The sequence below is a fragment of the Mirounga leonina genome, unplaced genomic scaffold (assembly GCF_011800145.1).
Source record: "Mirounga leonina isolate KUSES-001 unplaced genomic scaffold, KU_Mleo_1.0 Mir_128, whole genome shotgun sequence".
Taxonomy (NCBI): domain Eukaryota; kingdom Metazoa; phylum Chordata; class Mammalia; order Carnivora; family Phocidae; genus Mirounga; species Mirounga leonina.
This window is the reverse complement of record NW_023270320.1, coordinates 20,242,642-20,268,066: the sequence shown is the minus strand read 5'-3', so window position 1 is coordinate 20,268,066 and position 25,425 is coordinate 20,242,642. Positions and strand designations below refer to the sequence as shown.

At 38.9% G+C, this 25,425-nt stretch overlaps 1 protein-coding gene across 1 annotated transcript in view; it reads right to left on the bottom strand.

Moving 5' to 3' along the window:
• Positions 1-25,425, bottom strand: part of ZDHHC2 (zinc finger DHHC-type palmitoyltransferase 2) — a 76,158-nt gene that overhangs the window by 40,222 nt on the left and 10,511 nt on the right. The window contains exons 2-3 of the mRNA XM_035004143.1: positions 7,051-7,077; positions 5,851-5,945 (exon numbers count right to left, since the gene is read on the bottom strand). Coding sequence (XP_034860034.1) covers positions 5,851-5,945; positions 7,051-7,077 — 122 coding nt within the window. The remainder of the gene's footprint in view (positions 1-5,850; positions 5,946-7,050; positions 7,078-25,425) is intronic.

The window sequence follows — 25,425 nt, the reverse complement described above, 5'->3', positions numbered from 1 at the left end:
CTGTACTCTTTGAAAGAAATTCACCACATGCAACCTACATTTATGGAGTGGGGTTTTTATTCTTGTCCCTCTTAAAGGCAGAGTATCTACATTATTTGAAATTCTTCTATGAAAGAGACTTTTCTCCCTGTTTATTCATGCATTTATTCATTTACTTTTATCAGTAGACTCACAGATATTTATTTTATACTTTGGGTTATAATCCAATAGTAGTTTATTTTATTGCTCAAATTGTTCTAGCTTTGGTCACTGGGAGTTTTCAATTGGCTCTGTGTCCCCCTGATAAGCCACCATCAACCTACAGATTGTCCCCAACTTACAGCAGTTCAACGATTTTTTGGCCTTTACAATGGTGTGAAAGTGCTGCGCATTCACTAGGAACCATACTTCAAATTCTGAATTTGTATCTTCTCCCAGGCTGGTGATATTCAGTGTGATCCGCTCTCACGATGTGGGGTGCTGGCAGCAAGCCACAGCTCCTGCCCGTCACGCGATCACAAGGGTAAACACCCGGTCCATGTAACAACCCTTTTGTCCCCACACAGCCACTGTTCTTCACGTTCAGTATTCAATAAATTAAGCAATTTATTATAAAATCGGCTTTGTGTTAATGATTTTGCCTAGACGTAGGCTAATGTAAGTGTTCTGAATATGTTTGAGGTCGGCTAGGCTAAGCTATCACGCTCAATGGGTTAGACGTATTAAGTGCATTTTTAACTTACTGTATTTTCAACTTACAATGGGTTTATCAGGATGTAAACCCGTCATAAGTCAAGAAAGTACTCTATTTTATTAACTTGTGAGCACTACCTTACTTTTCATCCCTGTAAGATATTCTGGTTCATCTTTTTTAATTTTAATTTTTACTTTTTATTTAAGCATAATTAACATACAATGTTATATTAGTTTCAGGTGTAGAACATATTGATTCAACAATTCTGTATATTACTCCGTGCTCACCATGTTAAGAGTTGTCACCATTTGTCACCATACAACATTATTACAATACTATTAACTATATGCCTCATGCCGTACTTTTTTCATCTCTGTGACTTATTTATTTTATAACTGGTAGTTTCTAACTCTTAATCCCCTTTATCTATTTCACCCATCCCTCCACCCACACTCTTATTTCCTGCCCTAGTTCTAGAATCAGCCATTTCTCCAAGGATTCCTCCTTCCTTACCTAGAGAATGATATTAGAAACCAAGATCTGAAATCAGAGTTTTCAGGTTAAAGAAGAGTATAATTTTAAGAGGATATACAAATTAAGAAAAAAAACCTGAAATCTATTTAACAAATAGAAAACTCACAGAATGGTATTTTTTGCTAGTTGTTTTTCACATAGGACAAAAAGGAACACACAATTTATCAGTATCTAAAATGTACAACTTAAAACATAGAACAGTCTTGCCCACTGACTTGGCAACCAACGGCTTTCTTAATGACAACATGCAAAGCCAAAGTTCTGATAAAACTGTTGGCACTGTAACTTGTGATCATTTTCTTTTCAAACAATTTGGCAAAGTGACTTAAATTTCCTTGATCTAGTAATTTGACTTTTGAGAATTTATATTAAGGAAATATTCCAAAACATAGGTAAAAAGTGTGTACAAAACATGTACAAACATGTTAACAAAATTATCTGTAATACAAAAAGTTGGGATCAGCCTAAAATTCCAACTTGGGATGTGACAGAGTAAATTTTTACATATTTCAGTGAGAAAAATATGCCATTATTAAAAATGACCGTAAACCAATGATGGACTACTATGTGGGGGAAAAAAAAACCTAGAATATGTGCATGTTGAATACAACTAGGAAAAATAACTCAAAAGAAATTCAGCATGTAAACTGGCTATATTAGCATGGAGTGATTTTTTTTTTCCTTTCTCTTTTTGTTTAGTCTCCATTTTCAAAGTATAATTTAGTATGGTTATCTTACTTTCATGCGAGAAAATCTCATAAATTGAAAAACTATTAGCAATTTAACCATCCTGTTATATAAAAAGGTAAATTTTATTTTCAGATTTCTTAGCATTCTCTCAATAGTAACAAGAAAATATTAACATTATTTTCTTTTTTCTTTTTTTTTAAAGATTTTTTTTATTTCTTATTTATTTGAGAGAGAGAATGAGAGATAGCACAAGAGGGAAGAGGGTCAGAGGGAGAAGCAGACCCCCTGCTGAGCAAGGAGCCCGATGCGGGACTCGATCCCGGGACTCCAGGATCATGACCTGAGCCAAAGGCTTAACCAACTGAGCCACCCAGGCGCCCAAATTATTTTCTTATACTACCCACTTCTCCTGCTATTTTAGTCCCATTTTTCTAAGATTTTTAGCAGTTGAGAGCACTTTATTGTCAATTTAATTAACAAGGATCCCTCATTTTACAATGGGAGGGTCTCTGGCTGCTGACCAATTGAAAGATTAGGGTGAGATCTTGCATTTTGTTAATGGAATAACTCAAGATTCTTAGCCAGCAAGTCAGGACTCTTTCTTTCATAATAATGGTCTCCAAATTCTTCTGATCATGGACCCATCAGTAAAAAAATAATTTGAGACTGATATGCATATTTATTTATATATTTATTATTAGCTATTATATATGAAGTGTATATATATACTTTATATATTTTTTATATATTTCATATATATTTCTATAAATTTCTATGCCTTATATATGTAACTTAATTTTAAAAAAAGAAACACTAAAAACATAATTTATAAATGGAAGTGCTGCTATTTTTTCCCCAAGCTCCAACTGACGTCCTGGCTGCACCCCTGCCCCCAACTGTGATGTGCACTTTCCATACTAGAGCATGGTATGCTGGGAAGAGTGTAGGCTTGATGGTCAGAACAACTTTGCTTTGAATGTTAGCTCTGCCACACACTAGCTTTAGATGCCCTGGGATGCTTAGCCAACATTCAGAGCCTACTGTTCCATTTGTAAAACAGTAATAAACAGTATCTATCTCACACAGTTGTAGGAATTGAATAAAGGGTATGGAGGGTTTTTTTGTAGAAAAATCACCAACAAAGCCTGCTACAGGAATAAATCACTGTCCTCAATCTCAACTGTTCCCTCAATACTGTGTCATTTCTTCTGTGTTTTTCATTTTACTTTCCCACTCACTTTCTCCAACCACTATTTTGAACATCTGCTCTCCCCAACCTCAGTCAACCTACCTCCCTCCCATTCGTAGCCAATGATCTCACATATACTTTTAGGGAGAAATTAGAAGTTACTTCAACTTCTGCCAAAGCTATAAACACAAACCTGCATCTGTACACACCAGCTTCCGCTCTACGTTGAATCATTTAGCAAATACTTACTGAGTACCTTTTATGGGTCAGATATTGCTCTAGGTACTAGCGATGGGTCAGTGAACAAAACAGATAAAGTTCATGCCATTGCAGAGCTTACATTCTAGAAATAATATAAAAAATGAATATGGAATGAGTTATAAAATGCTATGCTATGGAGGAAAATATAGCAAGGTTAAGGTTTATAGGGAATTCCGGGGATAGGATTTTACCATTTTATACAGAGTGGTCATGGAAAGCCTTAAAGATAAGGAAGGTATCATTTGAACAGAGACATAGAGATAGGAAGTAAGTAAGGGACCTGGCCACACAGTTACCTATGGGAAGAATGTTCCAGATCAAGGAAAAATACCAGGTTTCAAGACCCCTGAGGGAGAAACATGCCTACTGACCTATGGGCAAGGAGACCAATGTGACTAAGGCAGCACTGAAGAGGGTCAGAAAGGTGGTGTGGGGGCAGGGCATGCGCAGCCTTTTAAGCGACAGTAGAGAATTGTTTTTACTCTGAGTGAGCTCTGATATCAAAGGAAAGTTCTGAGCAAAAGAATGATATGATCTGTCTTATGTTTTGAAAGGATCCCTGGATACTATGTTGAAAATACACAGAATAGGGAAACTGGTTGAAAGGGCTCTCAGATGTAGAGTGGGAAGAGTTAAAGTTGATTTTAGACCTCCAGTTTTGGGGTAAAGGATGAAATTTTGCAGGGCTCTGGGAAGGGAATGTAGGCAAGACTGTAAATAGTGAAACCAAATGGGAGACTGCAATGTCTCAGACAAAAGAGATGATTGAGACCCCGAATTAGGGTAATGGTATGAAAAAAAGAAAGAAAGGAAGAAAAGGGGGGTTGTTGGAACAAAAAAAGAAAAATTAGGAAATAAAAATATCAGCAGGATTTGGATGTTGGGGGAGGGACAAGGAAGCGGGAGAATTCCAGGCAAGGCTGCCAAGCTTCCAGAAGGCTGGAATGTCAGGAAGGATGAGCTGGATGGCAGTGGCATTAACCAGTATAAGAAACAGATGAGTCACGGTTTGGGAAGGGGGATGGGGGTGACTTCAGCTTTTGATGTGCTGTGTCTGAGGTGTCCGTGGATTAAGGAGCTATGTTTGGCAGGGAAATATGTAAGTTTGCAACAGGAGAGGTCAGAGTTGGAAATAGATTTGGGAATTGTCAATACAGAGGTCATAGGTAAAGCACCAGAGAGGATGAGATCACCTACGACAGGAGTCTGCATTCTTCTTCATACTTACAATTAAGATCAGGATGGGGGTAAGAGAGATAATAGGAAAGAAGTAAACATGGCAGGAGGAAGGGAAAAAAAAGGTAGGAAAAAAAATTAATGGAGAGTAGAAGAAAAACAGGCTACATGTAAAACATTTTAAGCCAAGCATACCACTAATTCTGTGCAAATATCTGTGGTTTTATTTTTAATATCCTTTCCCAGGTCATACAGCATATTTATTGGCCTTTTTGACCACAGCTGCGTTTCTTAAACAGATTACTTCAGGGAACAATTTGCAGTGATGCCTAGACCTTTCTTTTTTCTTTCTTTTTTTTTAACTTGGCTAACTAAAACTCTACTATTATTACTGGAACAAAGTTTATTTCAATTCAACAAACATGTACCGGAATAAGTGCCAACAATACAGAAATGAGTAAGACATAGTCCTTTGCTCCAACAACTTTTAACCAGGGTGAAAGACAGAAACAAACACTTAGAATGATCTTTTCGAAGTGTAAATTTGACCATATCACTCTACTTAAAACCTTCTGTAGCTGAGAATGCTATTCCGCCCTCCCCCATTATCCACAATTTCTTTCTGACATGGTTAATATGGTTAACATGGCCACTGAGAATAAAGACTACATTCCCAACCTTCTGCACAAAGAAATGTGGCCATATAACTAAGTGCTAAAGTAAGTTGCCGGCATCAGCAACTTCCAGAAAGTATCCTTGAAGAGAAGGACATTTACTTCTACTCCTCTATCCTACTTTCTCTGCCCTGCTGTCTGGAAGGTAGACATGATGGCTGGAACTGAAACATCCATCTTAGGCCAAGAGGTGATGTTGGAAATGGAGGCTACACATGTCAGAGCAAGAAGCTGTGGACTAGCTACAGACTTTGAATGTAAGAGAAGATTAGTTACATTGTTATTTTGTTGTTGTTTCTGGTGGTTGACAGCCAAAGAATCTACTGTTAGTATGATAATTGATAATTATAATATAGCAATGTCTACCTTCAGCTCTATCTATATATCCATCCATCCACCCTGATGTCTGACTCTAAAGTAGAAATGGAACACACAACAGATTTAATATCAGATATACAATACTCACTCAGTGCAAAAAAAATATTTGCCAAGTGAAAATTCAAGTATTTACCAAAAGACACATTAATAAAAACAAATCAGTACACTCACTCAGTAAGTTTGAAACATTAACAAAAAGACATAAAATTCATTCTTCAGACATCAATATTATTGATGTCCAACTTTAGGATAACTCTACTAATATTTTAACTTACTTCTTTTGAAGGATTCATTGGTAATGTAAAGATAGTTTTCCAGTATGACCAGACAAACATTGCAAAAAGTAGATGATAAGCAATCAGGCACACAACTAAAATGAGAAGAACATAATTATCATTATAATATGCAAATACAAATTGAAATCATGTTATTCACAGATCTACTTGTTCTAAATTAACCAAATCCTTTAATAATTTAATTATTTAATATCCCATGAAAGGAAAGCTCTCATCTGTAGACAGGCCTATCTATTGGCCAAAAGGCTACAGCGACCTTTCCTAAATTATAAAAGTAAGGAAACACAGAATTAAACAAATGTTAAAACATTCAGACTTTAAGAACTTCATTTCACTGACAAATAGCAAAAGCAGTTCCTATTTGAGAAGTTCTTTGCTAATTTTGCTTAGCAGTGGTCAAATCTGTTGGCCCTGATTGTTTAATGACTACATAATTAAACAGAGACCATCTGGACGAAAAGAGATTTACTCCAACAGGAGTCCAAGTGTCTTGTTTATCACATGGAACAACTGTTAAGAAAAGCATACTTTTTTCAGGCAAAGTATATAAACACACTTTATATGATGTTTTAGTCTTGAAATGTACTATGCAAATATAAAATACTAATTTTGTATAGAGTGACAATGATCAATTCTGGATAATACATTAATATATAAATTAATTCTGTAAGACACAGTTGAATAAAATATGCCAATTTAAAATACAGCATGTTTGGTATCTTAAAACTGTGTGGCAATTTTTTAAAGAATGGTGATACTCTTCATTTATTATTTGTCTTCTTTTTAAAAAATGATTATACTCATAGAATCACTTAAAAATTCAATAATCCATTAAGGCACTTAAATCAGTGTGAAATGACTAGAGCTAATGACATTTTCCACAAACAGAATGGGTGACTCAGGTATGGGGTAATACTCTGAGTTGAAACAGGAGATTGTTGATATTCCTATATCTCAAAACCACAAGAATCTTTGGCACAATGGCTACCACTTCAAGGGAGAGGTCTTTGCCAAGTGCCTGAAGAATTCAGTCTGGAGACTGAGAGAAGTCTTTAACCCCACCTTGACTGCACAATCTCAAAGTATAATTTATTAATTCCAACCAAATCTAAACGAATACTATTTTTTTAAATTCTTTTTAAAATTTTATATCTAAAACAATAATAAAACATATCTTACCTTGTTCTCCAACGTTTTCCATGGACACTATAGAAATAAACAGAAAAAAAGAGATAAGTAATAGATTATGACAATTATGGCAAACACAGGGCCTGAAAGAGACATAGGACTCTCGAGTAGGTTAATAATTTGGCTCCCCGGGCGCCTGGGTGGCTCAGTTGGTTAAGCAACTGCCTTCGGCTCAGGTCATGATCCTGGAGTCCCGGGATCGAGTCCCGCATCGGGCTCCCTGCTCGCTGCTTCTCCCTCTGATCCTCCTCCCTCTCATGCTCTCTGTCTCTCATTCTCTCTCTCGCAAATAAATAAAAAATTTAAAAAAAATAAAAAAAATAATAATTTGGCTCCCCTTCAAATCAACATTCTTTAAATATTTGTTCAACTTCATTTAGAGGAGAGGTGAGCACTGTGGGAGAGAGGGGGAAGAAGGAAGACTGGTGTCTGCATTCAGTCCGGGCTCTGTTGGCATTTCAGCCCTGAATACCACACAGAAAACAAAACCCATGAGGCGCGCTCCTTGTGGGTCTTAATCCTATATCGACGGTTTCTTAGTCTGCCTTCCAACTTGAGGTTCAGATAAAAGCAGTATTCTTCAGATCACTACATTTCCAGAGACATTTATTGCACTTTATAAGTTGGCAACTGTCTAGTTAACTCTCTAGAAAGAATAAAATGTTGTGTCCATGGCACACACTCTTCTTGCCAAATTTCTCTAAGTATAAATTCTTATGCCCAATGACGAATAGCTCCCTACTGTACAATGAGAGAGGCAGGTAATGTGCCTGAGAAAGTGCTATCCCTTCGGGGCTGTTGTAAACACCCAAGGTAGATGAGGACACTAGATTAGGGACCACATAGCTGAAACAAGCTGGGACAAGAAACTGTATTGAGTAATGACCCGGACATTTTCCTACCTTCTATATTGTCTACTTGTTCTGTTGCCCATTTGGTCTTCCTCCATTTGTACTAGCCTTTTTTGGAAGTTTTGGCCTATCTCAAAGTTGGAAGTTTTAGTGAGCAAAGATGTGGTATTTCCTGGAATTATGATTTCATTGCCTTAAGAAGCACTGGACTCAGAGGGTAATGTTGTGAGAGATTTTTAAGATTAACTGATCCAACAAACATCCTTCCTAAGAGAGCTACTGAATGTCAGTTTAGATGTTTCTAGAAACAACAGGAGCCTATAGGTTTGGAGTACTGTCCATTCCATTATTGGATTGCTCTAAAGAATTGTAGGATTATAGGTTGCTGAAATTAGCCTCTTTATGGCTTCTTCTTATGGTATCTAGGCTTCCAATCTCTAGCAACAAACAGAAAATCTAAATGGCAAACCTTTACATAAAGTTATTTGTGTCTCCCTTAAATATTCTCTTTTATTTATTTTTTCTAAGATTTTATTTATTCATTTGAGACACAAAGATACAGAGAGAGAGAGAGAGCATGAGCGGGGGGGGGGGGGGGCGAGGGGGAGGGAGAAGCAGGCTCCCCGCTGAGCCAGGAGCCCGATGTGGGGCTCAATCCCAGGACCCTGGAATCATGACCTGAGCCGAAGGCAGACGCTTAACCATCTGAGCCACCCAGACACCCTTGAATATTCTCTTTTAGTACAAATGATATATGACTTCCAGATCTCTCACCAACCTTGATGTGGCTCCTTTCAATGTTTCCTAGGCTCAATTTCCTTTAACATTTCTAATACCCAGAATGGGACAGGCAGACACAGATGGTGTTAAATATATACCAGATTAACATTATGGGGTCACAATTTTAATTTTCACTTCAAAAGTTTATTTGCCTAATTTTATCTTGGATTAGCCTAACTTCTTTCTGCTCTGTGGCCTAGAGTGATATTATCTTGCTTTAGAGATTTCTACCTTTCCAGTATTCCTGAGAACTTAAAACTCTTCCCCAACTAACTGGGCAACAAAGACTGATTTGTTGAAAGATCCTAAGGCATCAATCACAACACTTTCTTGGCACTTATAGTGGAAAGAGAGAAAGTGGGGATTGTAAATTATTACCCGCCTTATCAAAGATGGTCCTGTTTGCCAAGAGCAAAATGATGGCCTTTAAGGATTACATCTTGGAACCTGGAACCATCATAGACACAGCAAAGCTGGTAGACTAGGTTGCCAGTTGTGTTTTCCTACTGCCCTGTCCACCTAGTGATCTCTTCCCTCATTACTCATTCCTCTAAGGAAAAGAATGGGGCATCAGAGAAAAGACTGACTGGTCAGTTATCAGTTCAGAATTGATAAGAGTGAGACTTTCTGTTGCAGTATATAAGAAACTCTTGGGGGAGGGGGCACCTGGGTGGCTCAGTCAGTTAAGCGTCTGCCTTCGGCTCAGGTAATGATCTGAGGGTCCTGGGATGAAGCCCCTCATGTGGCTCCAGGCTCAGCGGGAGTCAGCTTGTCCCTCTGCCCCATCCCCCTGCTCATACTCTCTCTCTCAAATAGACAAATAAAATCTTTTTTTTTTTTTAAAGAAACTATTGGGTAAAAATAAAACATGTAAAACCCAAGCTAAAGATTGAGACTATCAGCCAAAGTAATAACCCCTAATATACAAAAGGATGACAAACTGCTTCTTGAAAAAACATCCTTAAAAGTGTGTGTGTATACACACCCTCCCTTATCTCTTTGGCATGGATTATCAGGCAAGTACTTAATATGGGGGTCAGTAAACCACAGTCCTGTTCAAAATACAGCCAGCCACCAATTCCTGTAGATTAAGTTTTTACTGGAACACAAACACACCCATTCATTTACATGACTATTTTTGTGTTAAAATGGCAGAGTTGGGGTAGGTGTGACAGGGACAGTATGGCCTGTATTGCCTAAAAGATTTATTATCTGGTCCTATATGGTCCTCTATAGAAAAAGTTTTCCAACCTTTGTATATTAGTCAAGGTTCTCCAAAGAAACAGAACCAACACACACACATTGGCACATAGAGATAGAGAGAGAGAGAGAAGTGGGGAAGTGATTGACTGATTTTAGGGAATTGGCTTACAGGATTGTAGGGGATGACAAGTTTGAAATCTGCAAAGCAGGCTGGCAAGCTGAAAACCCAGTGAAGAGTTAACATTCCAATCCTGGGTCCAAGGCAACCTCAAGGCAGAAATTCTTTCTTCAGAAACACCTGGGTGGCTCAGGCGTCCGTTGAGCATCTGCCTTCCGCTCAGGTCATGATCCCAGGGTCACGGGATTGAATCCCATATTGGGCTCCTTGCTCAGCGGGGGAGCCTGCTTCTCCCTATCCCTCTGCCTGCCGCTCCCCCTGATTGTGCTCTCTCTCTCTCTCTGGAAATAAATAAATAAAATCTTAAAAATAAATTAAATAGGGGCGCCTGGGTGGCTCAGTTGGTTAAGCGACTGCCTTCGGCTCGGGTCGTGATCCTGGAGTCCCGGGATCAAGTCCCACATCGGGCTCCCTGCTCGGCGGGGGGTCTGCTTCTCCCTCTGACCCTCTTCCCTCTCGTGCTCTCTGTCTCTCATTCTCTCTCTCTCAAATAAATAAATAAAATCTTTAAAAAAAAATAAATAAATTAAATAAATAAATAAATAAATAAATAAATAAATAAATTCTTTCTTCAGGAGACCTCAGTCTTTTCTCTTAAGGTCTTCAACTGATTGGATGAAGTTGGCCCACATTGTGGAAGGTAATTTGCTTTACTCAATGTCTATTGGTTTAAACGTTAATCACATCTAAAAAAATACCTTCACAGCAACATCTAGACTGCAGTTGAACTAAACAACTGTCCATCACAGACTACTCAGATTGACACAAAATTCATCATCAAACCCTGAATTTATAATTGAGTTTTATTCTGGAAATCTACTAAGAAGGTAAGTGTTGATCTTTTATATCAGTTCTCAAGCAAAGGTTACTATTTATTATATATTTATTACTTATTATAAGTTAATAAATCAGAACTATAGCTAGCAACTTAACTACAGTACATCTTTATGCATCTGCTAGAGGGAAACCAATAATAAAATCCCTTATCATACTCTAAAAACCTGACTACCAATAATCCCACCCAAATTAAGTTTATTTATACACCCATATGATTGTTTAGGATGCTATGAAACCTATTATCTAAATAGCTCTAAAAATATTAGAGCAGATTTAGTCTTGATTGATTTAAATTCAGTCTTGATTTAAAGCAGGGGATCATCTCAAAGATCATTCTAGTCTTATATTTTTACCGACTGATTTTTAAAAATTTGGCTTTGATGATTATACATTAAGAGTTGGTTGTCAAAAATTACATCTGTTGATAAGAAGCAGCTCAGTAAACTGCTGGTAACTTAAATCTAGTTCAACTTTTAGTCATAAGAACATCCAAATTCCAAAACTTCAGATACTAAAATATGCCCTCATAGTAGAAAAAGAGTACTTTCCCCCCTTAAATTAGCAAAGAACAGTTATGTAATTATTGCTAGAACAACTGGTTTTTAGGTACTTTCATTGCAAATGTGTATTGCTGTGATCTTTCTATTTCTTAGTCTGAATTTTCTTTTTCTTGCCTCCAAATTCAAACTCTCTTTTTTGGAGGAATAACTTACCTACAATGCATATACACAGTAACTTTTCTATATAAATCCACAATGCTATTTCCAAATTCAATTTGACACAGATTCATCTTAGCCCCAGATATGCAGTCTGATGATGAAGAATGCCAAGATTAAAAATTTGGTTCTCATGAATGAATTGTAAGGACAACTTTATAGGCAACCTCTTTTTTTTTTTTTGGCTTATCTTTAACTCATTTACTGAAAAACATTCACTAACTACACTATGTTTATACTATTGAGGATAAAATGGCAAATATGATTCCATCCCTGTGCTCAAATAGCTTAAAGTTTATGAGATCATCTTAATTCAAAGTTAAAACTAACAAAAAACAAGGACACATTAGTAAGGCATTTTCAATTAAGCAATCAAAGCAGCTCAGGTTCAGAAGATTAAAACAAAAACAGTAGTAGCAGAACAAATATGCTTTAATATCTCCCATCCTAACAAAGTCTCTCCTTTGACCTCATGTCTGGCTGCTATCCCATTTTTCTGGCCTTTTCATGGGAAAGCTGATTTTAACAATCTTCCAAATGCACTGTCTCTACCCCCTCCAGCTTCCTTACTCCCTCAACCAACTCCAACTGGCCTTTCACCCCAGATCCCACTGCTATCACTCCCCTTAAGGTCACCAAAGCCCTCCCTTACCCTCAATCTCCATACTCAAGTTACTCTAACAGAATTAATGATGCTCTTTTTGAAATAGTTTGTCGAATCGATAGTGAATTCTCTGACTGAAGTGGCCTGTGGGACCACCTTGAAGTAGGATCCTTTGTCCTTTCAGCTACTTTCCAAGAAGCTGTGGCTCATTGTTCAGGTATTACAGATCAAAATTAGGGAGGTAGGAGGTACATGACAAATCATTCCCGTGAATACTAGTGACGTTGCAGCCAGACCATTTTAATGAAAGACTTAAGAAAATATATTATTCAGATCAATAATGTCCATTTGAATTCCAACTGTATTCTTTTCTTCCTAACAAATGTTTTTAATTAATTTTCTTTATAACAGATCTACTTATATTTTTAAGTCTTTATCAAGCTGTGTTTTCCTTTGTTATTATCATTTCTCATTGTAATTTTACTGACAACTGCAGTACCTCCCTTCCTTGCTAACCTTATCTCATGACACTCCCCAATCTCATGATACTCCCATCTCATGACATTCCCCAGTCTTGTGCAGGATGCTTTTGCCACTCCAGGCTGCCTTGCTTCTTCTTCCTCTTTTTTTTTTTTTTTTTAAGATTTATTTATTTTAGAGAGAGAGAAAGTGTGTGCGTGCACACATGGGGGTGGGGAAGGGAGGGGCAGAAGGAGAGAATCTTCAAGCCAACTCACCGCTGAACTCGGAGCCTGACTTGAGGCTCCATACCACGACCCAGAGATTATGACCTGAGCTGACACCATGAGTCAGATGCTTCACCAACCTAGCCACCCAGGCGACCCCAGGCTGTGTTGCTTCTTGAACGTACTAACATTTTCCCCTCTCTAGATCCTCTGCACTTGCATTTAACTGGATGGTAGAAGACCTGGACTCTGGTCTAATCCTCCCAATATGTGTGACCTCGATCATGACATTCAGCTGTTCTGTACTTCGATTTTATTGTTTAAACAAAAAATTTGTACTTTATCTTGACAGTTCCTCTGGCTCTAAAATTATCCTCAGTGCTACTCAGATGTATTCTGAAAAATCATTGACTTTTAAAAACCAAGGACAAAAGTCACTCTCCAAATAAATTTATCAGTGGGTTTATAGGAGCAGTTTTGTCAAGGACAGAATGGTAGCTTCAGAATAGAAACAAAGAGTAAGGATAAGGCTTCATAATGAAGACTTCCCAACACATGGCTTCCAACTGGAATCAAGACTAACATCCCAATAGCCCTAACCACAAACATCATGCCAGGCAATCTACATTCCTCACTGGATCCTCATACAGTTCCTTAAAAACTCATTTTATAGTAAGAAAGCCATGATCTCTTTTAAAATGTAAACTGATAGCATCATCTCACTAAAAACCCTCCTATGGTTTTGCACTGAATTTATAATAAAGTCTCTCCAATCTCCTTACTTAGGTCTCTGGGTCTCTGGGGTCGAACATGATCTGGCTCCTACTTACCTCTCCAAAATCATTTCTCATCATTCATCCTCTTGCTCACTAAGTTGCAAACAGGCTGGCCTTCTATTTCTAGGACATACTAAACCTCAGTGTCTTTATGCTACCTGAAAAGCTCTTCCCCAGCTCCATTCTTGGCTAGCTCTTTATCATTTTTCAAGCTGCAATTTCAGTGTCAGGTTTTTTTTTTTAAAGATTTTATTTATTTATTCATGAGAGACAGACACAGAGAGAAAGAGAGAGGGAGGCAGAGGGAGAAGCAGGCTCCCCAAGGGGCAGGGAGCCCGATGCTGGACTTGATCCCAGGACCCTGGGATCATGACCTGAGCCGAAGGCAGACGCTTAACCATCTGAGCCACCCAGGAGCCCTCAATGTCAATTTTGCCCAGGGGCTCTCAGGTCCATTTCAACCCTGCAATCATTACAATACGCTGTTTCTTCCTTAGCATTTACCACAATCTGCAATTATTTTCATTTGTTTCTTTTCCACGTCCCTCCCTGAAGTTTGAATCCTGGCTCTGCTGGGATTGAGTTTTTTTCTTGGCCGAGTTACTTAGCTTCTCTGAGCCTTACCTCAATATTTATCCCATTGGGCTGTTTTGTGAATTAAACAAGGTAACGTAAGTAAAAGCACCTAGAATAGAACCTGGCACTAAATATTAGGGGCTCAATATATGTTAGCTGAATATGGAACATAAATATGACAAAAGAGGGAAGTGTTAGGAGTTCCCTAAAGTTTGGTGTTAACTGTGTTATAAACAATCTGGAGAGTTTGATAAATTCTTTACAGATTTTGGATACTAGCCCTTTATCTGATATGTCATTTGCAAATATCTTCTCCCATTCTGTCGGTTGTCTTTTGATTTTGTTGACTGTTTCCTTTGCTGTGCAAAAGCTTTTTATCTTGATGAAGCCCTAATAGTTCATTTTTGCCCTTCCTTCCCTTGTCTTTGGCAATGTTTCTAGGAAGACGTTGCTGCGGCTGAGGTCCAAGAGGTTGCTGCCTGTGTTCTCCTTTAGGATTTTGATGGCCTCCTGTCTCACATTGAGGTCTTTCAACCATTTTGAGTCTGTTTTTGTGTGTGGTGTAAGGAAAAGGTCCAGTTTCATTCTTTTTCATGGGGCTGTCCAATTTTCCCAACACCATTTGTTGAAGAGACTGTCTTTTTTCCATTGGATATTCTTTCCTGCTTTGTCAAAGATTAGTTGACCATAGAGTTGAGGGTCCATTTCTGGGCTCTCTCTTCTGTTCCATTGATCTATGTGTCTGTTTTTGTGCCAGTACCATACTGTCTTGATGATGACAGTTTTGTAATAGAGCTTGAAGTCCGGAATTGTGATGCCACCAGCTTTGCTTTTCTTTTTCAACATTCCTCTGGCTATGCGGGGTCTTTTCTGGTTCCATATAAATTTTAGGATTATTTGTTCCATTTCTCTGAAAAAAGTGGATGGTATTTTGATGGGGATTGCATTAAGTGTGTAGATTGCTCTAGGTAGCATTGACATCTTCACAATATTTGTTCTTCCAGTCCATGAGCATGGAACGTTTTTCCATTTCTTTGTGTCTTCCTCAATTTCTTTCATGAGTATTTTATAGTTCTCTGAGTACAGATTCTTTGCCTCTTTGATTAGATTTATTCCTAGGTATCTTATTGTTTGGGTGCAATTGTAAATGGGATCGACTCCTTAATTTCTCTTTCTTCTGTCTTGTTGGTGTATAGAAATGCCACTGACTTCTGTGCATTGATTTTATATCCTGCCACTTTACTGAATTCCTGTATGAGTTCTAGCAGTTTTGGTGTGGAGGCTTTTGAGTTTTCCACATAAAGTACCATGTCATCTGCAAAGAGTGAGAGTTTGACTTCTTTGCCGATTCAGATGCCTTTTATTTCTTTTTGTTGTCTGATTGCTGTGGCTAGGACTTCTAGTACTATGTTGAATAGCAGTGGTGATAGTGGACATCCCTGCCGTGTTCCTGACCTTAGGGGGAAAGCTCTTAGTTTTTCTCCATTGAGAATGATACTCACTGTGGGTTTTTCATAAATGGCTTTTATGATATTTAGGTATGTACCCTCTATCCCTACACTCTGAAGAGTTTTAATCAAGAAAGGATGCTGTACTTTGTCAAATGCTTTTTCTGCATCTATTGAGAGGATCATATGGTTCTTGTTCTTTCTTTTATTAATGTATTGTATCACATTGATTGATTTGAGGATGTTGAACCAACCTTGCAGCCCAGGGATAAATCCCACCAAGAAATGGGCAGAAGACATGAACAGACATTTCTGCAAAGAAGATATCCAAATGGCCAACAGACACATGAAACATCACTCAGATTCAGGGAAATACAAATCAAAACCTCAGTGAGATACCACCTCACACCAGTCAGAATGGCTAAAATTAACAAGTCAGGAAACAACAGATGTTGGCAAGGATGCGGAGAAAGGGGAACCCTCCTACACACTGTTGGTGGGAATGCAAGCTGGTGCAGCCACTCTGGAAAACAGTATGGAGGTTCCTCAAAAAGTTGAAAATAGAGCTACCCTATGACCCAGCAATTGCACTACTGGGTATTTACCACAAAGATACAAATGTAGTGATCCGAAGGGGCACCTGAACCCTAATGTTTATAGCAGCAATGTCTACAATAGCCAAACTATGGAAAGAGCCTAGATGTCCATCAACAGATGAATGGAGAAAGAAGATATGGTGTGTATATACAATGGAATACTATGCAGCCATCAAAAAATGAAATCTTGCCATTTGCAACGACATGGATGGAACTAGAGGGTATTATGCTAAGGAAATAAGTCAATCAGAGAAAGACAATTATCATATGATCTCACTGATATGAGGAATCTGAGAAACAAGACAGAGGATCATATGGGAAGGGAGGGAAAAATGAAACAAGACGAAACCAGAGAGGGAGACAAACAATAAGAGACTCTTAATCTCAGGAAACAAACTGAGGGTTGCTGGAGTGGAAGGGGGTGGGAGGGATGGGGTGGCTGGGTGATGGACACTGGGGAGGGTATGTGCTATGGTGAGCGCTGTAAATTGTGTAAGACTGATGAATCACAGACCTATACCTGTGAAACAAATAATATATTATATGTTAATTAAAAAAAAAAAACAACCTGGAGAAAGAAGTACACAGTGCATTTTTGGCTTGCAGGAATGCTGGAGAATGCAATGTGAAGTTGGGGGGAATAAATTGCTGGAAGACATTTTGAGTGTGAATAAGCAAAAAAATGCAGGTGAATTACAATGTGGGCAAATTAATATGAGAAAAACTAAACAAATGATTTTTTAAACTATATTTTCTTTCCCTACCCCTTCCAGAGCTCCTCTGCTCTCAATTGCTCCCCACCCGCATTGCCCCACCCCCACCCCCCATGGCCAGTCGAGGTTCTGATAGAGCCTGACATGCACCAGATTCTCAGTATGAGGAGCTGTGTCATTGTGGGGAAAAGTCGGACTTCCCAGGTGGTCTGATGCATTCCTCCTGCTTCTAACCCAGAATTTATATCTAACAAACTATACTGAGCTAAACTATGTGCTAGAAATTATCAAACAACCATGCAAGATGGTTGAGGAATTGCTGGAAAACTTTTCCCGAAGAATGGCACAACACAAACTCAAAGACAAAAATGAACCACAGTAAATCAGACGATTTTAAACAAGATACAGGAAGTCTCTTATGTAAGAATAGGTTACGGTCCAAAAGATTATGCAAGGCATTTGTCATCTGGGTGCTTAGGCCTCCATACTGGCCGCCAAAAGCTTTTCTGATGCATAACCCACCTGAAACAATATTGCAAAATTATAAATTAACAATGTTATAAAAATTAGTTATTCTGTGAAGGGAAGGCTTTTGGGTTTGCAACATCCATACTCATGTCCTCTCTACAGTAGGCATTCACACCTGTTTTCGGCCATGACCCCCTGGATTATTCAGCTTGGGAAAGCATCACACTGAGTGGTTTAAACACCTGACAGCTAGTTTCTCAGTTCTGGAGATTAGAAGTCCAAGATCAAGGTGTTGGAAGCATGGTTTTCTTCATAGGACTCTTTCCTTGGCTTGTAGATGACTGTCTTCTCCCTGTATTTCACAGTGTTTTATCTCTGTACACATCTGTCTACATCCAAATGTTATCTCTGTACACATCTGTCTACATCCAAATTTCCTCTCCCTATAAGGACACCAGTCAATTTAGAGTAGGGCCCACCCTAATAACGTAATTATTTTAGTTAATTATTTCTTTAAAGGCTCTATCTCCAAGTACAGTCACATTCTGAAGGCCTGCAGGTGAGGATTTCAAGCTATGGATTTTGGGGAGACACAATATAGCCCATAACACTCTCCAAAATAAGACTGAAGCTTGAGCAGGGTGAAGGCCGGTGGGGGTGAGAGGGCATCTGCCCGGGCTGGGGATGGGCAGGAGTCAGATGGCAGGGGGTGAGGAAAAACTAAAGGAAGGGATAGTTCCTTGAATGCTTACTATATGTCAGGGATTGGGCTAAATTTTTTCAATGTTTCTCTCATTTAAACCTTACAGCAATCTGGGAGGGAGGTATTATTATAATTTTAAAAGTTAGGAAGACAGTCTTACAGAGGTAAAATAACTATTCTAATGTTATTCAAGTCATAACATATGGAGCTAGGATCTAAATATAAGTCTGCCTGACTCCAAAATTCTTTCAAGGATTCCACGTGGCCTCCTGGGCTCTGATTGCAACCCCCACCCCCACCCCCCACCCCTGCCCTGGGTTTCTCTGTCCAGGCAGCCATTCCTTCTTTGTTGCTCTCATGTACTCCTGGCCTGTCTAATACCATGCTACCACCTGTGACCTCTGATTCAGGATGCACCGGAGAGCAGGGTTTAAACTGTCCTCTTGATCACCTCTCCTCCAGTAACTAAATTAACCGTAACCTCGAAACAGATCATTTTACAGACTTTGGACACAAATTATTAAAATATTTGGTCATATTGGGGCACCTGACTGGCTCAGTCCGTTATGCATCCGATTCTTGATTTTGGCTCAGGTCAGGATCTCAGGGTCTCGGGATGGATCCCTGACTTGGACTCCATGCTCAGCTGGGAGCCTGCTTGAGATTTTTGGGCTCCCTCTCCCTCTGCCCCTCCCCTCCTTCACATGCTGGCGCTCTCTCTCTCTTAAATAAATAAATCTTAAAAAAATATATATTTGGCCATTATTTCAGGGCAGTACGTGGAGCTGGGCTTTCCTGAGCTCTCAATTCAGTAACCTGGGAGGGAACAGAGCTTTGGGTTGATGGGACAAGAGGGAGATGGTGATATAGGAAAGATTAGGAGATGGGCCAGGGGTTTGCTGACCTCCCTCCTCAGCGGTAGAAGGAAAGAAAGATCATTCTTGAGGTCAGCACTGCTCATTGTACACACTTCTAAGGTACATCTCCCACTTGTAGAAACTGGCAATGAAGAGAGATGGAACATTCATTTGTCCTGAAAGGGTAATCTGCAATTCTTACAGTTATCAAAATCTTCCAAGTTAGAAGTATTTTTCTCTCTCAATAACATTTTTTTCGCAACTCAACCAAATCGTTGTTCCAAATATCTAAGAAGCTCTACTTTACAGAAACAGACAGTGTAAAATCCAACTTCTCCAACTGAAAGCTGGGGAACATACACTTAAATCATTAAGAATGTGTAGGTCTTTCAATATATCAGTTTTGAAAGGGAAATAAAAAACTGTGTCTCATGAGTATGGCCCTGAAAAACTCACTGCCACTTTTTCCCTTGGCAAAGGGAAGGGCAATTCCTGAATCATTCACTGTACGAAGCTGTGAAGTTAAATAAGGAAATCTGATTTCAGGGCGGGTGTCTTGATCTTAGTGTCCTCATTTCAAAGCTTACTCAATGGAATCCTATAATCCCCTGTCTCAAATTAAAATAGAAGAGATTCCCGGTGCCAGCAAGCTGTGCAGGTTTCAGTGCAGATGAGTTTACTCATCCCATTAGATAGAATTGTCTGGGTCCTCCCTCTTCCACACATGGCCACAATCCACTCAAATACCTGCAGTGCCTGGATCTTTCAAGATCAACTGCCTATCTCTCCAATTCCAGATGCCCTTCTTTGGCTTGGGCCTGACGGGCATGACTGACACTTCTGAACCATGCAAGTCTGTAGTGAACCCTACACCCCTAGCAAAGTTCTACCTGGCTCCCACATGATGGTTGTCCACTATGAGGGAGAAGTTCAAATAGGGATTTTAGATCCTGAAAACATTTCCCTCATTAGTCAGAACCAAAGTTTTAGAATTGGAAGGGCCTTAATGATTATACTATCATCTTTCTTATACTTGTATGTACATATTTATTTATTGGTAGCAAGCAAAAATGCTACTTGGATTTTGCTTATTTCAGCATTTAAAAAATATATATGATAAGATGGAAACAACTTTTGTAGTATATATTTTTTTTAAGATTTTATTTATTTGACAGAGAGAGACACAGCGAGAGAGGGAACACAAGCAGAGGGAGTAGGAGAGGGAGAAGCAGGCTTCCTGCTGAGCAGGGAGCCCGATGAGGGGCTCGATCCCAGGAGCCTGGGATCCTGACCTGAGCCGAAGGCAGACGCTTAACGACTGAGCCACCCAGGCGCCCCTGTAGTATATTTTTTAGCATCATTAGATCAATCTCATTATCTGGTATACTCAGAATTATCACAGAGGACAATATTGAGAGTGCTTTCTTTTCACTACCAAACACTGGCTGTCTGATTAAGTAGAAAAATTAATGCTTCTTACTTGTTTTTCCAAGGAAACAGACAACCTTTGAAAACCTCCCTGACTAGCAGCAACATGCCAAGTACTATCTGACCAGGGTACATATTACAAAGCACATATAATACATTTAAAAATTAAACCAATATTTCTAGGTTCGTGTAAATTATTTGGCACTTATGTAGGACCCCAGAGGAAGGAACTGTAAAGCTGTAACTCCAACCTTTGTGTCTATGATGTTCATCAGAATAGAATTTATAGCAGCACCCCTGAAGGGATAACTCAGAAGATTTAAAACAACATTAGCACTAGCAATAATTACTGTAGTGTTGCATGATATCTATTGACATCTGCAAGGGTATCAAACTGGGTATCATCCTTCAGTACTGAGTCACTGGGAAGCACTATTTTCTTTTGTAACTTTCCTGCCACAAATTCATGTAGTAAACTCACACACACAATCTTCCTTTGATCTCAGCTTGAATTCGGGTTCCCTTTCTAATGTGCAACCAGTCATACCCTTGCCCTATACTGCATTTCCTACAGCACCAGCAGTCTACCTGACAGTAACTGCAGTAATGTATATTTGGTTATAGCAAATTTGGTATAATTAGATATAATCATAAAATGGCAGCCCACACACAGATGAAAAATGCACACTGCCTCTGCCATATGATGCAGTATATTACAATAGTGCAGTACTATACAAATACCACCTGATTGTGTGGTAGATGTATTCATTAATGTACGTGGGAAGTTCTAAAATTTGTGTACAGAATTGAGTAAGACAGTCATCAATATTTGGACTGAGGCTTTGGACTCTGCTTGAGCTGCATCTTGTTTCCTGCCTGGCTCTCTCCCCAGGTGTATGAACTGATTTTTGCTTCTGTTTGTAAACCATTTTCATTTACCCTAGCTCTGCAGACCGTACAAATGCCTTGCGATTCATTTGTGAATCATGTATTCCCTGTACTGTGGATAAGGATCTAGTTCACGATTAATACCACAGGTTACTGATGCAGCCACAGAAACAGATATGTGTCCGCCACTTCTCCCCACCAGCTCCTGTTTACCAAGTGTGTGTAACCATTTACACTTGTGAACATGTTGCTCTTTAAAAGGATAAAAAAATAAATAAAAACAAATAAAAGGATACAATTTCTGCCAGTTAGCAGTAGTGCTCTGGTTCCTTAAGAACTGTTGTTGAATTTTAGACTATGTACAACAGGCTAGCAGCTGTTAACATTTCTGCCTTGGGCATACCTGACGGCCAGCATTTCATGAGAGACGCGCTCCCCAGTAACGAAGCCTGCCTCATGGGCAAGATGGGATTATTCACGATTCCCTGATCACCAACTTTCCTGCTGCACCATGAAAGGACAAGGTAGTTAAAAATTGCTACAGTGACATTGGGATGGACCTCGCAGATACCTCTGGAGACCTTCACATTTGGATATTTACAAGGGGATATACAGGCTTCTCTGGAATCACACTTTCATCAAAAATCTACTATTCCAGGAAAAGTGCGTGGAGATCCTTAAAAAAATTAAACCTAGAATTACCATATAATCCAACATCACATTTCTGGGTACATACCCGTAAGAATTGATCTCAGGGACTTGAACAGGTATTTATTTGCACACCCATGTCTGAAGCAGCGTTATTCAGAATAGCTGAAAGGTGGAAACAACCTAAACGTTCCTCAACAAATGAATGGATAAACAAAACGTGGCATATACATACAACGAAATATTACTGATCCTTAAAGGGGAGTGAAATTCTGACACATGCTACAACACAGATGAACCCGGAAGACATTACGCTTCGGTGAAATAAACACACACAAAAGGACAAATATTTGATTCCACTTACAAGAATTACCTAGAATAGTCAAACTCATAGAGACAAAAAGTAGAATGATGGCTGCCAGGGGCTGGGGAGGGCAGAATGGGGTATATTGCTTAATGGGTACAGAGTTTCAGTCAGGGAAGATGAAAAAATGCTGGAGATGGAGGGTGGTGATGGCTGCACAGCAATGTGAATGCACTTATACCCTTGCCCTATACTGCATTTCCTACAGCACCAGGAACTGAACTGCACACTTAAAATGTACAGATAAAATGGCAGATGGCTAGGGGCTCCTGGCTGGCTCAGTAGGAGGAGCATTCGACTCCTGATCTCGGGGTCGTGAGTTTGAGTGTAGAGACTGGGTGTAGACACTCGGTGAGAGATTACTTTAATAAATAAAACTAAAAAAAAAAAAAAAGTGACAGATGGCCAAAATGGTAAATTTCTATGTTATATATATTTTACCACAATAAAAAAATAAAATAAAAATCACCTGCTCTACAGCCTAGTCTCAAATGACAAATTAAGGTAATATGCAGTTTGACCTAAAGTTTTCTTTCCCACCTTTGGTTATTGCCACAATTGAGGGTTTTTTGGCTTAATCTTTTCAAAATAGGAATCTCTGAAGTGGCAAATAGAGAAAAATCTTTGTTAAAATGTACATGCCTGGCTAGGCTTTTCCACTGAAGTGCTTCATTCATGAGCATTCCCAGATTCTCAATGCCTGAGATTCAAAAGAATGTCCAGGCAAAATGACAAATTCCACTCCTTCTTGACCCTTTCAGTCAATAGGAATTAGAAGAAACTGGGAATGTAAATCCGAGGACATCAAGGGTCTTGGATATCCACTTCATACATATATCTGTCTCGGATTGATAGACTTAACTCAAAGTTAAATTATGTTCAGCATACTCTATTTGAGAAAGGTCGGGGCAAAGAAAGGGGGAGTTGAAACATTTTAGAAGGCTTTCTTTTTTTTTTTATCTAAAAGGGGTAAAAAAAAATGGCAGCACTTCACAGGGAGATTTCAGTTATCTGAAAATTATTAAAACAGTTTGAGTACTTTGTGCAAAGGTATTTCACTTATTTTTTAGTGATTATTTTTATATTAGTGATAATATTTAATATAGTCTAAATTATTTTTAATTGTCCTTTAAATTTTCAAATGGATTCTACAATTAATTCCATGTAAATCCTTATTATAGATGATCAATCTCAATGTCCAGAAAGAAAAAAAAGGCATCTGATTGTTGTATTTGTGTATTAGTTTGCTAGGGATGCCATAACAAAGTGCTGCTGAGTGCTTGACCTAAACAAGAAAAATTTATTTTCTCACACTTCTGGAAGCCAGAAATCTGAGGTCAAGAGGTTAGCAGGTTTGGTTTCTTCTGAGGTCTCTCTCCTTGGCTTGTGCATGGCCTTCTCCCCTCTGTGTCTTCATATGGTCTTTCCTCTCTCCTGTCTGTGTCCAAACTTCCTCCAATCATACGGTGTTAGAACTCATCCTAATGACCTAATTGTAACTTAACTGCCTCTTTAAAGGCTCTATCTTCAAACACAGTCACATTCTGAGTTATTGGAGGTTAAGGTTTCAACTGAATTTTTTGAGCAGGTGGGGAGATTTAGCCCATAACTTGAAACCATAAAAATATTATAAGCTTGTTTATGAACATCTGAGTGATCAAATAATAAAAAGGTAAAATAGATAATGCTCTCATAAAGGATTCATGTTCTTTGATGCTTAAACTGTCTACTGGGCTCACAAAAGCCTCAACCAAATAAGTTCAGCTGGTATTCTTTCATTTAAGAAAAGTAAGTATTACATGCTATGTGTTGTCCTCTCTGTCAGGGCTACAATGTTAATCAGATATTGTTACTGCTCTCATGAAATTTTCTGTAGATTATCTTCGTATAATGAGAAAGTTAAGCTTGCCTAATAGAGTAAAGCCTTTTTAAATTTGGATTGAATGATTTCAGATTTCCCAGCAATCCACACACTGGTATATATGTTTCTTCTTGATAAATCTTTTAAGTTTGGGGTCTTAGTGTATAGTCAGTAATAAAATCAAAATAAAAGTTCAATATCCACAATATTAAATTCTCAGGCCTTTTTATTGGACATATGAGTCTATTTGCTGATTCCTACCCTCCTCCTTGAACCCCCTTCCTCTTCAGGCTTCAGGACACTGCATTCTCAGTTTTCCCCCATTTCATGCTGGTACCTCCTCATCTCCTGAACTCTCAATGTTTTGTCTCTGCTCACTTTCCATGTGTTCCTTCGGTGGGACAAATGTATCCAGTGTTAATTCTTTAAATCCATTTTTATGCTGAAGACTCCCAAATGTATTCCTCCAGTCCCGACTCTTTCCCAAGTTATAAATACAACTGCTCACTCAGCATCTCTATTTCAATGTCAACATACCCATGACTCACCTAAGGTTACCTCATTCTACCTGCAGCTTTTCCATCTCAGCTGATCGCCATCCTTCCAGGTGTTTAGCCCAAAAAACTGGAATCATTTTTACTCTTTCCTTTTCTTTACAACTCACATAAGTCTGTCTGGAAATTCTGTGGTCTCTAAAAATGCATCCAAAATCCGACCACTTCTCACCACTTCCACTACCCCCACCATGGTGTGACATACCATTTTTTCCTCACCTGGACTGATGAAGTAGCCTATGTTACTCAGCAGTAAGTACGATCTTTTTAAACATAAGGCGTAGCATGTCACTATACTACTCAACATCCTGCAATGGATCCTCCTCTCCCTCCAAGTAGAGCGAAAATCTTCACAAGGGCCTAGGAGGCCCTATATAATCTCCGCCTTTTCCACATCCCTTTGACCTTGTCACCTACTTCCCTTGCCCTGTTCCCTCCACTGCAGACAAAATGATCTCCTTATTCCTCCTCTAACATGCTTGCAGACTCCGGCCTCAAGAGTCTCCCCTTTAGAGGGACTGTTCCATGGACCTGAGATGCATTTCTTCCCCACATCAGCATGGTTAAATCCCTCAGCATCATTACTCAGATTTCATGAGTGCCCATATTTAAAATGCAAACCTTTCACTGG